Genomic DNA, 16,033 nt, shown 5'->3' on the forward strand with positions numbered 1-16,033 from the left:
ATAAGTCATGAAGGATGGACAATGGGCCTCTGGCCCATTGTCCATCCCAAAAGAGTCACTGGGAACTTCCCTCATAGGAAACAAAGCACAGGGTAGGTAACGATGCCACTCCTTAGGTTTAAGGGAGCAAAGTTTCCTTAAAAGGGACTTGAGAATCGAATGCTGGCGCTCAATCCTCCCATTACAGCTGAGATGATAGGGTGTGGTGAAGAGAGGCTTCACTCCCAGAAGTTGGTATAGATGTTGCATTAAGTCAGATGTGAATTGTGTCCCACGGTCAGACAAAATTTCTCTAGGGATGCCCACTCTGGAGAAGATGGACAAAAGGGCTTCAGCCACCTCTGTAGTAGTTACGGTCTTTAAGGGTATGGCTTCAGGGAAACTCGAAGCATAATCAACTAATGTTAATATATATCTATGTCCACCAGATGACAGTGGAGATAAAGGACCAACGATGTCAATAGCTACTCTTTCAAAAGGTACCGTAAAGACTGGCATTTTGACCATAGGTACTCGCCTGGTACCTCGGGAGGATGACAGTTGGCAAACTTTACACGATCTACAATAGGTAGTGATATCTGAGGACATGTTTGGCCAAAAATAGGTTTCCCTAATTTTATTTAAGGTTTTACGATGCGAGAAATGTCCGGCCACTGGCAGGTCATGAGCCATTTTAAGAACAGTCTCTCTGCATTGACTTGGAACAACTAAGATGGAATAGTCTATCTCATCTGAATTTAATTTGAATACTGACTTGTACAAGATACCTTTTATATATTTAAATTTATATGAAAAGTTTTTCCTTTGGATAACTTGATTTTGTTTAGCAGCATTATGGCAATTCTGAAGAGAAGGGCAATTACGTTGTAAATTGACAAAGGAATCCTTCGATATATCTAAAGGCTTAAAGTCAGGGAAAATCAAAGGATGGGCAGTAGGAGAAACCTGGGCTTTGGTCTGAGCCCTAGTCAAGACATTTATGGTATCGGAGGTGATACCTTCACTTTCATCTAACAAGTGAACCGGTGATCCTACTACCTCGCTCTCGAGAGTAGCATCACTGGTTTTTAATCCCACATGAATCTCACGAGACATTGTCTCATCTGAACTTTCGAGGGGCTTCTCTGACTCTACAGGAAGAGGATCTGAAACACTTATGTCCACCTTTGGTGAAGAAAGGTCAACCTCAGAAGGAAGAATGGCACCTTTTACATTACCTATTAGTACGGAGCAAGAAGTGATGGGAGCTAGTACGGCTTCAGACCAACCTGTGAACCATTTAGACGTAATGTAACAACGGATGGTAGGAAAAGTGTCCGTACGGCCCAAGTAGTCTGAAAGTATAGCAGAGGAATGAGTTTCTTTAAGGTTAGGGAACAGCTTATCAGAAATGACTATACATGTGCATCCAGTGTCTCGTAAAATGGTAGATACATTAAGTCCATTAACTGTTCCTGAACAGAAGGGTGCTTGGTCATTACAGTCTTTAAAGCATCTTCCAACTTTTTGGACCTTCTTAGAAGGACAATCTGGACGTTTATGTCCCTTAACACAACACAAATGACAAACAGGAATAAAAGAAGTCATTTTACTTTCCACTAGAGGCTTTGATTTCTTAAGGTCTGATAAACCCTTGCCCTTAGGGTTCGATCCCTTTAGGTCTTTATAGGAATTGTGAGCCTCAGCATACAGGTCAGCAGCCTCAGCAACTTCCTCAGCTTTAATCAGGTTATGTTATCTAATGAATGTTCGTATCTGGTGAGGAAGAGCTGTCAGGAACTGGTCAGCAACCATGAAGTCTCTGAGAGATTCATAACTGTGATCAATTCCTGAAATCTCTCTCCAAAAGTCGAACAAACGAAAGAGTGTTACATGTAACTGCTGAAAGTTCTGGCCAGGCTGTAAGGTGGCATACCTGAAATCTTTCCTGTAAGAATTAGTGTTTTTTGATATGCTCTAAGGATTGCCTTCTTCAGTAGGTTATAATTACATATGATATCCTGCGACAAAGTTGCATAGATATTCAAAGCTGTACCGGAAAATAACATTCCTAACCTGGTAGCCCAGGTGTCAGCAGGCCATTCACAGAGGGTAGCGGTATTTTCAAACCTGATAATGTATGAAGTTATGTCTTCCCCCTCTGTGAAGGGAGGTAAATTAGGTGTTGGAATATGTGCACTGACTGCACGTTGTTCCATTACTCCTTCCTTTAATTGTTGTTGTGTAAGAGTTAACTTTTTATTCTCTAATTCAAGGCGAGATTTTTCGAGCTCGCGATCCTTTTCTCTGTCTATTAACTCAAGTTCTCTAGCTTTTTCCTCACGTTCTCTTGTTTTTTCTTCAACTTCTCTATCCTTTGCTCTTTCCTCAAGTTCTCTTAATTTAACCTGTTCCTCACATATCTTAGCTTGTTCCTCACGTATTTTAGCTTGTTCCTCACGTTCTCTAGCTCTTTCTTCACGATCAAGTCTATCACGCTCCTTTTTGTCTTCTCTTTCACTTTCTGTCTTCCTTGGATTTCTCTCTCAATTCTCTCTCTCTCCTTTTTCTCTTCTCTTTCGATTTTCTCTCTCTCCTTTTCTTCTTCTCTTTCCCTTTCTGACTTTCTCTCTTCTCTCTCAATTCTCTCTCTTTCAAGTCTTTCCTGGATCTTAGCACTAATGAAAGATTCTCAATTTTTCCCTGTTATTCCTAACTTACTTCCAGCGTTCATCCAAAACTGGTATTCCTCCATGCTTGCAAGAATAACTTAAACTATCAGGGGAAATGAAACGGGTATTAAAGAAAAAGGAGGGTTCAATTCCTGCTCCGCTCAAACTGTAAATAAACCAGAGGGCTCGATCCCTACTTCAATTAAACAATATGTATTAATTAAAACGAAGGGTTCTGTGCCGGCTCCGAGCAAACAGCAAGTAGAATGGGGTCACTTGACCATCCAATCTTCTCACCAACTAATCAAGAGTGTCCTATGACAGTTCCCTTGATATAATAAAGAACTCAATGAAACAAATTGTCACTGGAAAATCTCCAAAGTGTTTCAAGCTCACACAAAAATAGATGGCAGAATTAACTAGTATTCCTGCCTTGACTTGACTTACAATAAATTGAGACTAACAATCACGAAATCTTTTAAATACCTGTACTGTAGTCCTACCACAGAGAATGATTACTCATGGCTGGTGGTAACCGTTTGTGGTATGCGGCGTTGAAGTTCCAATGGTAGATTCGAGATGGAGTTGAATCTTGATTCAGTAGAGTTGATCCTGGCAAGGTCGCCACTTGTGAAGGCTTACTCAGCCCTGTAATAACTTCAGACAGTATTACCAAGGCTGGCTCCTCCTCAGGAAAATTTATGAATAGACAAACATAAACACTTTATTATATAGAAAATATAAAATATAAAACACTTAAATATGAAATATTTATCCTACATTAAAGAAAAAGGAAAATGAAAAATATAAATAATAACTGAATTCAACGCTAATATATATAGGGGTGTCTGGTGTTGGTGACACTGTGCTGTTGAAATCGTAGCCGTTGCTGATGATGGGGGAGGGTCGCAGGTGTTGGTTACGACCCACTGGCTAGTTCTTCACAGTATAGCCTTGAGTATTATATCCCGATGACAGGAAAGCAGGTTCTTTACCGCTGCAATGATGAGGGGTTACGTCCTGCAATTTCATACAGGTGCACAGGTAATTAAATCCAAAAAGGGGAAGTCTCAGGACGTTAGTCCATCTCCACCAGTTCTTCTCGTTGATTGACAGGTGACCCTCTCTGTCATCCAAGAGTAGTTCTGGGAGCTGTGAGTCTAGTGATTACTGTTTGGACCAGAGCCCCACACGTCACCTTTCGGGGGGGGGGAGAAGGAGGAGGGGAAGGGATAGCGGGAGATAGACTGACCCTACCTTAACAAGCAGCCGGCAGTCAAACTATCACTTATGGGGTGGGGGAAAAAAGGCGGGAGCTTGACGTACCCTACCTTAACAAGTAGCCGGCAATGAAACTATTGTCGCTATATACTCCCTCGCTACTCCTATCTATTGAACTTTTCCCTCACATTCATCGAGACCTGTGGTAAAATTTTGTTGCAGTCGATCACTTTATTTGATTACCAATATCCCTAGTGATAGTCATATTACATTTTTTTTCCCTCAGTCCCACTATAATAATTAATTACTGGAATATCATTTGTGTCTTCTTGGGTGAAAACCGACAAGAAATAATTTTCAAAAACGGAGCATATTTCTTTCTCCTTGTCACCAAGCTGTCCATAGTTTTAAGTGGACCTAACTTTTCTCTCACTTTTGTTCAATATAGTTAGAAAAACTTTTCTCTAGTTTTTGAACATTCACCAGAAAGCGTGCATAGTTCCCATGTATAAAGGTAAATGGGACAAAAGAGAGAGCAAAAATTACTGGGAAATAAGTCTGTTAAGTTTACCTGGTAAAGTGTATGATAGAGTTATTTTTTAAAGAATTATCAGTAAGACGGAGAGTAGGATAACAGATGAACATCGAAGCTTTAGGAAAGGTAGGGGGTGTGTAGACCAAGTGTTTATAGTGAAACATATAGGTGAACAGTATTTAGAAAAAGGTAAAGAGGTTTTTGTGGAATTTATGGATTTGGAAAAGGCGTATGATTTCTTCATTAATGTTAATTTGCTCACACTCCAACAGCACGTTAAGTCACAAAAACCATTTCTCTCCACTCGCTCCTACCTAACATGCTCACGCATGCTAGCTGGAAGTCAAAGCCCCTCGCATACAAAACCTACTTTACCCCCTTCCTCCAACCTTTCCTAGACCGACACCTACCCTGTCATCATTCCACTATTTTGTTTCATCCTCTCTAAATGTTCGAACCACCTCAACAACCCCTCCTCAGCTCTCTTAATAACACTTTTACCATTCCTGCACCAGCAGCCTTGGATTCTCTGCATTATATTCACACAGCACATTGCCTTGAGACACATCTCCTCTACCTTCTTTATAAACCATCAATCCGGGGGTGGTGGCCGAAGGAGGTATGCTTTGTGGCAGACATCCGGCCGCCCTCTCTTTTGTCCACCGAGGAAGATGTGAGGTTGCTATCCCGGATTGCTGGTTTACTGGCATGAAGGGTAGGGTATGGCACGGGTTCCATGCTGCATCTGCGCTACATGTGGTGCTGAGGTCCTCTTGGGCACGGAGGTAGATTTCTGGCCCTTTCATTCCTCCTAAGAACTATCCCTCCCTGTTCCCCCCTTTTTTATTCTTTTTTTCATTTTTATTTTCTTTTCTTCTTTCTTTTTTTTTCTTAAAAACAAAAAAAAGAAGTAACTTAACCATGGAGTTCCCGATGCATGACCCCGCTACCCCTGGGCCCCTTATTGTTACCGCACCCCGTTCTGACCTCGCCTCGTCTTTTGGCCACTCTTCGGACACTCCTAAGGTCCCTGTATCTCTTGCTGGTGCTGTTTCGTCACCCACTTCAGGTGCCGGGGTTTTGACTGACTCCTTCAATTTGCCTGACCTCCACTCTCCTTTGACTATGCTTCTGGCCTCTTCCTCTATGGTGCGGCGATTTTTGAATCGCCAGCCCGTCCCACGTCGGACCGACTCTGGTCCCACTTCTAAACGCCAACGACAATCTCCTGATGATGTTACTTCGTTACCTTCCCATTCTACTCGGAAGAGACCGACATGTCATGCACTCCCTCTCCACACTCAGTTTCGGACCACACAATGGACTAAATTCTTTACTTTAAGACTTCTTCTATTGCCTATCTTTCCTACCATTGTATTGGCAAAGCGCTCCTACGCCACGTTGGTAGAGATATTTCCTTTCATGCTATTAAGAGTGGTACGCGCATCATCACAGTCCAGAGTTCTACCCAAGCTCATGATCTTTCTCTTCTTTCACATATCGATGCTATTCCTATCACTATCGAAAAACATCATTCCCTCAATTCTTGTAGTGGTACTGTTATTCTGTCCCATACCATAGTACAACAGAATTTCCAGACATGTGGCAATGACATTCTTGAACAGCTGGAACTCCAAGATCTCCCAATTCTCAAGGGAGACACTTATGTTCTTCCTGTACGCAGGCGAAGACGATACGCTTGCAATGTGGCTCGTTTAACTTTTGACAGCCGTGAACTCCCATCCTCTGTTTATGTAGCAGGACATCGGTTACAAGTTCGGAAGGTGATACCTACACTGCAACAGTGTAGGAATTGCTGGCGATTTGGCCACCCAGCAAAATATTGCAGATCTATAGCCGAATGCCCAGTCTGTGGTGCTGATGACCATTCTAATACGTCTTGCAGTCGACCTCCCTCTTGCCTTAATTGTCATGAGGCTCACCCTTCGTACTCTCGCCATTGCCAGGTCTACTTAAATGAGCAGGAATTTCGTTACCTCAAAGAGGCAGAAGGTCTCCCTTATGCTATGGCAGTTTCTCATCTCTGCCTTCAAGGGAGTCTACCCTGTATTTCTTATTCTCATGTTTCAAAACGTCCCCCCACTTCTGGGCTCCCATCTTCTGCAGCCTCCTCTGCGGTTGCCAGTCCCATAGTCACTCCTGTATCTAATTCTTTTGCTGTCCTGGGCTCAGACGTCCCTACTTCAACACCTCAGTCTGTTCTCACTTCTTCGTGTTCTCCCTCACAAACCCCGGTATCGACAAAACCTCGTACGACACCTCCTCCCAATCGTCCCTCTACTTCTCAGAAGTCCAAAAAATCTCCTTTAACCCCTCCTTCCCTTCATCCACCTCCACATTTTACCTTCCCAGTCTCTGTACCTGGGTCTTCCCTTTTAACTGGCTCTGTTACAAGTGTGGAGGTTCATCCTCCTCCTCGTACTGTGCCTTCCTTCCCTGTCCCCTCCCAAGTTTCTTCTTCTGCCACATCCCAGGTTTCTGCCTCTTCTGTCCCCTCCCACACTTCTCCAGTTCCCTCCACCCTTTCGCCCCTCCCCCTATCTTGGTACAGTCCATTACAGTTCTGATCTTTACTCAAACTCCTCCTCCTCCCATCTCCGATATTATCTCTCATACGATGTCTCTAAACTCCAAAACACTTGAAGCAATCTCTGAATATATTGCAGAGACCAAACCATCAATGGACACTGATCCACCCTCTGTTCCTTCTCTTTCCTCTTCTCCATCTGCACAACTCCTTTCTTCACAGCGCACCGTTTCTTTGCTGTTTGAATGTTTTCCTTTGCCTCCGCATGTGGACTTTTCCAACCCCTCTAGTCCGTAGGTACCCTTCCCTGCAGATTTCTAGTATCTTTATCGTTGCCAATCATGGCCTATTAACAGTGGAATATACGCGGCCTCAGGGGTAATAGGGGTTAGCTTCAGACGTTGCTTTCCCAATTTTCCCCTGTTGGTGTTGTCTTACAAAAACCAGAATTACACTCTGCCATTATCTATCCCATCTCAAGCTATAATTCATTGTATTCTTCGGACCCTTTTCCTGATGGGACCTTTAATGAAAGTGCCCTTCTACGCACTGATATTCCATGCCATCAGCTATTAAGAACATAAGAAAGGAGGATCACGGCAGCAAGCCTGTTGGCCCATACTAGGCAGGTCCTTTACAATCCATTCCATTAACAAAACATTTGCCCAACCCAATTTTCAATGCTACCCAAGAAATAATATCTGATAACTCTATCCACTCATTTGCAAGTCCCAATCAAATCCAACCCCTCTCACTCATATATTTATCCAACCTAAATTTGAAGCTACCTAAAGTCCTAGCCTCAATAACCCAACTAGGTAGACTGTTTCACTCATCAACTACCCTATTTCCAAACCAATACTTTCCTATGTCCTTTCTAAATCTAAACTTGTCTAATTTAAATTCATTACTGCGGGTTCTCTCTTGGAAAGACATCCTCAAGACCTTATTAATATCCCCTTTACTAATACCCATCTTCCACTTATACACTTCGATCATGTTTCCCGCCATTCTTCTTCTAACAAGTGAATGTAATTTAAGAGTCTTCAATCTTTCTTCATAGGGACGATTTCTAATGCTATGTATTAATTTAGTCATTCCACGCTGAATGTTTTCTAACGAATTTATGTCCACTCTGTAATATGGAGACCAGAACTGAGCTGCATAATCTAGGTGAGGCCTTACTAATGATGTATAAAGCTGCAGCATAACCTCTGGAATTCTGTTGCTTACACTTTTTGATATAAATCCCAATGATCTATTTGCCTTATTACATACGCTTAGGCATTGCTGTCTTGCTTTAAGGTTGCTGCTCACCATAACTTCACTGCATTGCACAGCAGTTCGTATCCACCTGCATAGGTGGTATACACTCTGTTCTTTGTATCTCTCTCCTTCTCGAGCATTATCTATTCCGGATATTGCCTTTCTTGTTTCGTCATTACCGCCACCACTTCTGTTACTTGGCGATTTTAATGCCCATCATTTCCTCTGGGGGGGGTCTCACTGTGATTTCCGTGGCATTCAGCTAGAGGCTTTTCTTGCTTCCCACCCCCTCTATGTTTTAAATACAGGTACTCACACCCATTTTAATCCTCGTATTCATACACTCTCTTGCATCTATCTCTCAGTCTGCTCTTCCTCCGCCGCACTAGACTTCACCTGGTCTGTTCTCCCGGATTTACATGACAGCGATCATTTTCCAATTATTCTTACTTCCCCTTCATATTCACCACCTCTTCGTATCCCACGCTGGCAATTTGATCGGGCAAATTGGGACCTTTACTCACAACTAACTGTTTTTCGTGAGGTTTCTTCTTCGTCCTCCATTGATGAGCTTATACACCTCTTCTCGTCCTCAGTTTTAACCGCATCTTCTCATTCTATACCCCAAACCTCGGGCAGGCATTCTAAGAAATGCGTGCCTTGGTGGTCTCCTGCTTGTGCTCGTGCAGTACGTTTGAAACGCGCTGCGTGGGGCAGGTACCGGTATAATAGAACCACTGAGAGACTTCTTGATTTTAAGCAGAAGCGTGCGATCACTCGCCGTGTCATCCGCGACGCTAAACACACTTCACGTCTGCTTCCTCTGAGTACAGTCTGGAAAAAGAACACGGAAACTGAGTAGTAAATATTCTCCTGACCCGGCTCCTGTTCTGCAGGTTGCCGGTGTTGATATAGCAAACCCACTAGATGTTGCCATTGAAATTGGCAATCATCTGGTCCGTATTTCTCTGGGGCTCCATCTCTGCCCCTCGTTTCTTTCCTCAAAGTCTGCCAGAGAATTAGCACCCGTGGACTTTTCTTCTCTCAGAGAAGTACAGTATAATGTGCCTTTTACACTTCAGGAACTGGAGGCAACACTCTCAGCTTGCCGATCATCGACAGCTGGGCCCGACGACATTCATATTCGTATGTTGTAACATTTACATCAGTCAGCCCTTGCAGTCCTATTACGCCTTTTCAATTTTAATTGGTCACAAGGAGTTCTTCCACAACTGTGGAAATCTGCCATTGTTCTCCCTTTCCGCAAACCGGGTACTACGGGACATGAAGCCTCCCACTATCGTCCCATCGCTTTTACCAGTGCAGTTTGCAAAGTGATGGAACGTCTGGTAAACAGACGTTTAATGTGGTATTTAGAGACACACAACAGTCTCTCCACTTGTCAATATGGCTTTCGTAAGGGCCGTTCTACCATAAACCATTTACTACGTTTGGATACGTATGTTCGTAATGCCTTCGCGAATAACCACTCAGTTATTGCCATATTTTTTGACCTTGAGAAGGCATATGACACAACTTGGAGGTATAATATTTTGGCCCAAGCCCACTCCTTAGGCCTCCGAGGCAATCTACCACCTTTACTAAAGAACTTTTTAACTGACAGACATTTCCATGTTCGTGTTAATAATGTGCTCTCCCCGGACTTTATCCAAGCTGAAGGTGTCCCTCAGGGATGTGTTCTAAGCACAACACTTTTTCTCCTTGCTATAAATGATTTGGCCTCTGTTCTTCCATCCAATATTTGGTTATCACTCTATGTAGATGACTTCGCTATTGCTTGTGCAGGCACTGACTGTCACCTCATTACAGTTTCTCTCCAACATGCGGTCCACCCTGTTTCCAATTGGGTCACCACGCATGGGTTTAAATTTTCCAGTACCAAAACTCACCAAATTACTTTCACTAGACGCTCTGTCATCTCCAATCATCCTTTGTACCTCTATGGCTCCCGTATCCCTGAATGTGATAGTCAGGTTTCTAGGCCTTCTCTTTGACCATAGGTTATCCTGGAAACCCCACATTGCCTCTGTAAAGGCAACTTGTCACAGCCGGCTGAACTTCTTTCATGGGGAGCTGATCGTCGAACTCTCCTTCCTTTAGCCCTCATTTTATTGAAACTCGATTATGGTGACCAGATCTATTCAGTGGCCTCTCCTGCTACTCTCTCTAGCCTTAACCAAGGATTACGTTTATGCCTTGGCGCTTTTCGCTCTTCCACTGTTGTGAGCCTCTATGCAGAAGCGAATGTTCCATCCTTGTCTGTGTGCTCTCACTATCTCCGCAATCCTTCCATTTATAGAATGGTCACTGATGTAAGTAGACATTCTTTATTTGTTAACCGCCCCTGTTTGCTCCGTCCCTTCTCTCTTCGCCTACATTCGCTCTTGTCTTCCCTTCAGTTACCGCCCTTATATGTTCACGTAGCATCTCACTTTTCCCTACCCCCCTGGGAAGTTCCAGCTGTTCAGGTCTGTTCTTTCTTCTCCCTTGCTCGAAAGCCCAACTACCTATGGTAGCTTCCCACTCTCTTTTTCTTGACCACTTCCACTCTCATTCTCATGCCATCGCCGTGTACACAGATGGATCTAAATCTTCTGACGGCGTTGGATTCGCAGCAGTGTTTCCGGACAGCGTCGTGCGGGTGCATTTACTATCTTCGGCTAGCATTTTTACTGCTGAATTGTATGCCATTATTTCAGCACTTATTCGTATCGTATCTATGCCTGTGTCATCATTTGTGGTTGTCTCTGACTCCCTCAGTGCTCTTCAGGCTTTAAGGAAATTTGATACACCTCACCCCCTAGTTCTCCGTATCCCAACTTTGGCTACGCCGTATCTCTACCAAGCATAAAGATATTGTTTTTTGTTGGGTCCTTGGTCATGTTGACGTACAGGGCAATGAACAGGCAGACACTGCTGCACGGTCAGCAGTACATAACCTACCAATTTCACATAGAGGTGTTCCATTTCCGGATTATTTTGCTCTAATAGCTACCCACCTTCACACCCATTGGCAGCAACGTTGGTCTGCTCTGCTCAATAACAAACTTTGTTCTATTAAACCGAGTATGGGTTACTGGCCGTCTTCTTGTCACCAGTGTCGAGGTTGGGAGACTACTCTCTCCCGCCTTCGCATTGGCCATACTCGTCTTACTCATGGACATCTCATGGAGAGGCGCCCTGCTCCTCTCTGTGAGCATCGTCAGGTTCCATTATCGGTCAGCCATATTCTGTTAGACTGCCCCCTTTATCAACGAGCACGCAGAATTTACCTCCAACGTCGTCTCCGCTCTACTACTCTCTCTTTACCTTCCCTTCTCGCTGATGGACCCACCTTTCATCCGGACTCTCTCATTGACTTTTTGACAACAACTGACTTACTCCACAAACATTGATGATACCTTCAGCCCTTTCTACCTCAATCTCTTGCTACCCTCTACCCCTGCACTATCCCCTGCCCCACTGTTTTCTGTAACCTACTAATCATCCCTCGCCCCTTCTGCCGCCCAGTACCCTCGCTTCCTTCCCTACCCTGCAGCGCTGTATAGCCCTTGTGGCTTAGCGCTTCTTTTTGATTATAATAATAATATAAACCATCAACACCCATGCTTCACTCCCACATAAGAGAGTTGGTATAACTATACTCTTATACATTCCCTCTTTGATTCCGTGGATAATGTTCTTTGTTTCCACAAACTCCTCAGTGCACCACTCACCTTTTTTCCCTCATCAGTTCTATGATTCACCTCGTCTTTCCTAGACCCATTTTCTGACAAGTCCATCACCAAATATCTGAATACATTCATTTCCTCCATACTCTCCCCCTCCAGTCTGATATGCAATCTTTCATTTCCCAGATTTTTTATCCTCATCAGCTTGCTATTTCCTATTTTTGCTTTTAATTTCTTTCTTTTACACACCCTACCTAACTCGTCCACAAACCTCTGCAACTTCTCTTCAGAATCTCCCAAAAGCACAGTGTCATCAGCAAAATGATACTGTGACAAGTTCCACTTTGTGTTAGATTATTTTTCTTTTAATCCCATGCCTCTTGCCAATACCTGAGCATTCACTTCTCTTACGACCCCATGTATAAAAATATTGAATAACCATGGTGACACCTCACATCCTTGTCTAAGGCCTACTTTTACTGGAAAAAATCTCCCTGTCTCCTACCTATTCTCACGTGAACATATCTTCATAGAAACTCTTCACTACAGAGACAGTGCCAGGACTAAGATTCATATTAGAAAAGTTGTGTATTAGGGATGCTTCAACAAGACGGCGATTGTGAAAGGCTGAAGTAGGGTAGACAGTTTTAGCTGAGGACCAGTCAACAAGATGATTGTAATCTTTAATATGACAGAAAAGAGTATTTTTGGTGTCGGCAAGTCTAACACTACTCCTATGCTCTTTAAATCTGTCGGAAAAGTAGCGGCTAGTTTACTCAAAGTATTGAAGAATACCATAGAAGCAGAAAATAGAGTAGACTCCGAAGGAATCAATAGATTATTGCAAAGGGTGTTAGTTTGACGATGTTTGATGTTTAAGGAACGGAGAGAGTTGTTGAGATTAGAAAGACTGGAAATATAGGGAAAGCAGAGAACAGGAGATTTCACAAGAGTAGACAGTTTAGGAGAGGAAAAAAAATAAGTCTGATTAGCAAGAGATCAGGCAGAGTTCAAGAAATCCGAAGGGTAGCCAAGACGAGAGAATGAACTGCGAAGAGTTTAAGGTTTCTACGTATTCCCAACGTATTTGTGTCTGAAGGGCACAAATACGTCAGGCACGGAGAATGACAGAAATAAGAACACGTTTTTAACACAGGGATCACGGTAAGAAAACTAGTGAATGTACATGCCACTGTGGATAGGCTTGCGGCAAACGGAAAAAGAATAGCCTGTAGCCGAGCAATGAACATGCACATAAAGGAAAGGAAGCAATGAGTTAGATTCCCATTCAGTTTTAAACTTGATGGGAGGAGCGAGATGTTAAAGGTATCGAGAAATGGCTGTGAGTGACTAGAGTCAATGGGCGAAAGAGAAAAGATGTTGATTACAGGAGGAAGGGCGCACACCAATAGTAGGAAGGAGAACAGTTCCGAAATATTCGATATAAAGATTAGCAAGAACAGGGTATTGAGGAGAGGTCATAGAGAGCTTGTACTTTTACTTACTTTACTTAATCTCCCCATCTCAAAAAATTACTGCTTTTCATTAATAAAATTAAATTTCTGCCCACCAGTATACTTCGTTTACAACATCTTTTCCTGCACCTCGACGTATTTATGTTCTTTCTATTTATCTCCCCACTACTTACATCTTTTTCCTTCACAACCCAGTCCGTATCTTCCTAAGAACATATTAATAAATAAAGTTAAATATTCTGTGTATGAAATGTTGACAGGAACAATTAACAGACGTGCTACTCACCATTTCTTCCAGAGCTGAGTCATTCTCCACTGACTGGCTGGATTGTCTAGATGTCACTTCCTTTAGTGACGGTAACACTTGACCCGCTGGTAGTTCATCACTTAATACTTTCCTCATCTCTCTCACTTGTACGGAAGTGGCCAATAATTCACCAGTTACTAATAATTCATCAATTACTGATCGGTCTGTTGTATCTAAGTTTTCGTTGTCTGATTCGGCGGTAGAGGCCACGTCCTTGCTCTCTGATTCGGCGGTAGAGGTCACCTCCTTTCTTTCTGATTCGGCAGTAGTGGCCATGTCTTCACTCTTCAAGCCTGCGATATTCACCACCTGTCGAAAAACACCTGTGATCTTTATTCCAAATAAATAAAGAATCATATTTTTAGCGTGTTACAGATGTTATACAATCCTATAAATATATCATGGCTTATAGCTCATTACAGCTTCTGTCTCACAACCGTAGGACTAGAGTTTAGTAATGACGAGTCGAGACAATGGAAAACTCCCATGACACATGTTACTCCTCTTCACCTAGCAGTGAATAGTTACGTGAATGTTAGCAGACTATTGTAGGACTAATTCTTTGTGGGGTAGTATACCATTGATAATGTAATTAATTAGGTTGTGAATGTTTACGTTGATTATAAACACATTAATCAAAATATTAATGTAATAAAGCGCTCCTAATTTACTATTAGATTAGTAAATCTTATATTCTGTTTGTTCAAAATATATTTAATCTTGAATTCTCATAGTCAGTAAAAAGATATTTGAAGTTTTTTACTATACTTGATTTTAAAGTTGAAGGGAAATATTTTTAAATGCCTCTCCTATGAAAAATCGAAAGTCTAAGATATTCTTGTAAAGGTAAAAGAATATTTGTGTTAGTTACTTAACCGAGCTTTTAATTCATTGTTTCTTCTTTCATAAATAAATAATATTCTGTCAGACAACCCTGAAGTTCACAATGTTTAAAAAGTTAGCGTTTGGATTGTTACTGGATTGTTTAGCTCTGCTGGACTAACGTTTTCACAGATCTTTTTTGAACTTATTGCACTATTTTCCGACGAGGTGAATTACAGCAGCATAGAAGATGTGTTTTTTAGTAAGCTATACATTCCTACCTGCCCGAGGCAGCAGGGAGGCTAGCAATACATACATGATGTTCCATATAGTCTTGCTAGATCTACTGTAAGTGGATCAACAGTCGTGTGCAAGAATTTTTCAAGTATTGCCATCATGTAGGTAAAAGATACGTGTTCATTAAGACAATTTCTTTACAGAAATGTGTCAATGATATAAAAAAAAAGATAAACAGATGAATAATAGAGATGTCACCACCTGCGTATTTTTAATGTAAAGACGTTTTGCCAACCAGAGAATAAGCGGTGAAAAACGTGAGAAGGTAACTTGAGGTGATCAGTACCTCATCCTTCAGAGATGTACCCGTCTTCAACTTTGATAAATATAACGCAGATACACTTGCATGAAGATTTGTATACTGGAGACAGGTGAGTGAAGCATTTAGTAATAGTCACTGGTGGGTTGATCTCAGTAGAGAATGAAGGAGACAAACGTCAGAGTTGAAGAAGAATTCTTAGAACCAAGATTACAAAATGTTGCTGCGACAGACAAGTATTATTATAATAATGGAAGAGAGGGCTAACAAGAATTTAAATTCGACTTATATGCAACACCTGTGTGTAATTATTCTGCAGAAGTTTCTCCAAGTAGTCACTTTATTATTTAGTATTTAGAATAATTAGTGAAAGAAAACTAAGAGATGATATAAAAGGTCCAGTCCCTCAGATGTGAAAGCAAATCTAATGTTTACATAACATGTTCTCATAATATACATCCTCCAGTAGTCCCCGCCCACCAGTGTGGCTGTTTCCATCTGCTTCACCTTACTTGTCTCTAGTATATGTCTATCCTTGTGCATCTGCTTTTGATTTATCGAGGCCGCAGGGCTCAATATCTCCATTCAAAACTGAGGAAATAATTACTTTAAACTATCACATCTTGTCTTCTCATGTTAATCCACTCTACCGGACTGATAAAGCGCTGGTTGGTGATGTTCCACAGTGAAGATGCTCAAGTGTTGCTTACGTGTCATAATCGTTTACTTGTTTATTTTAAAAATTATCAAAATATAAATAATAAAAATTCTAATGCAAGTTTAACGCTTACCTAACCCATTGGCATTATCAACTACCACTAGTGAGCCCCACCCACTTGTCATACCATCATCAACTGCTTTACCTTTGTAGATGAATGGTTCAGAGAACCGACATGTTGATAAATTAGACACATGTGCAACTCTTGGGTATCTTTATTGATGAAACGTTTCGCCACACAG

General features: G+C 42.0%; 1 protein-coding gene across 1 annotated transcript in view; it reads right to left on the minus strand.

Annotated features, from left to right (window-relative positions):
* LOC128689147 (uncharacterized) overlaps positions 1-16,033 on the minus strand; it is a 42,156-nt gene that overhangs the window by 7,386 nt on the left and 18,737 nt on the right. The window contains exon 3 of the mRNA XM_070100631.1: positions 13,675-14,004. Within this exon, the coding sequence (XP_069956732.1) occupies positions 13,675-14,004 (330 nt within the window). The remainder of the gene's footprint in view (positions 1-13,674; positions 14,005-16,033) is intronic.

Source organism: Cherax quadricarinatus, chromosome 73 (genome assembly GCF_038502225.1).
Source record: "Cherax quadricarinatus isolate ZL_2023a chromosome 73, ASM3850222v1, whole genome shotgun sequence".
In the NCBI taxonomy this organism is placed as follows: Eukaryota; Metazoa; Arthropoda; class Malacostraca; order Decapoda; family Parastacidae; genus Cherax; species Cherax quadricarinatus.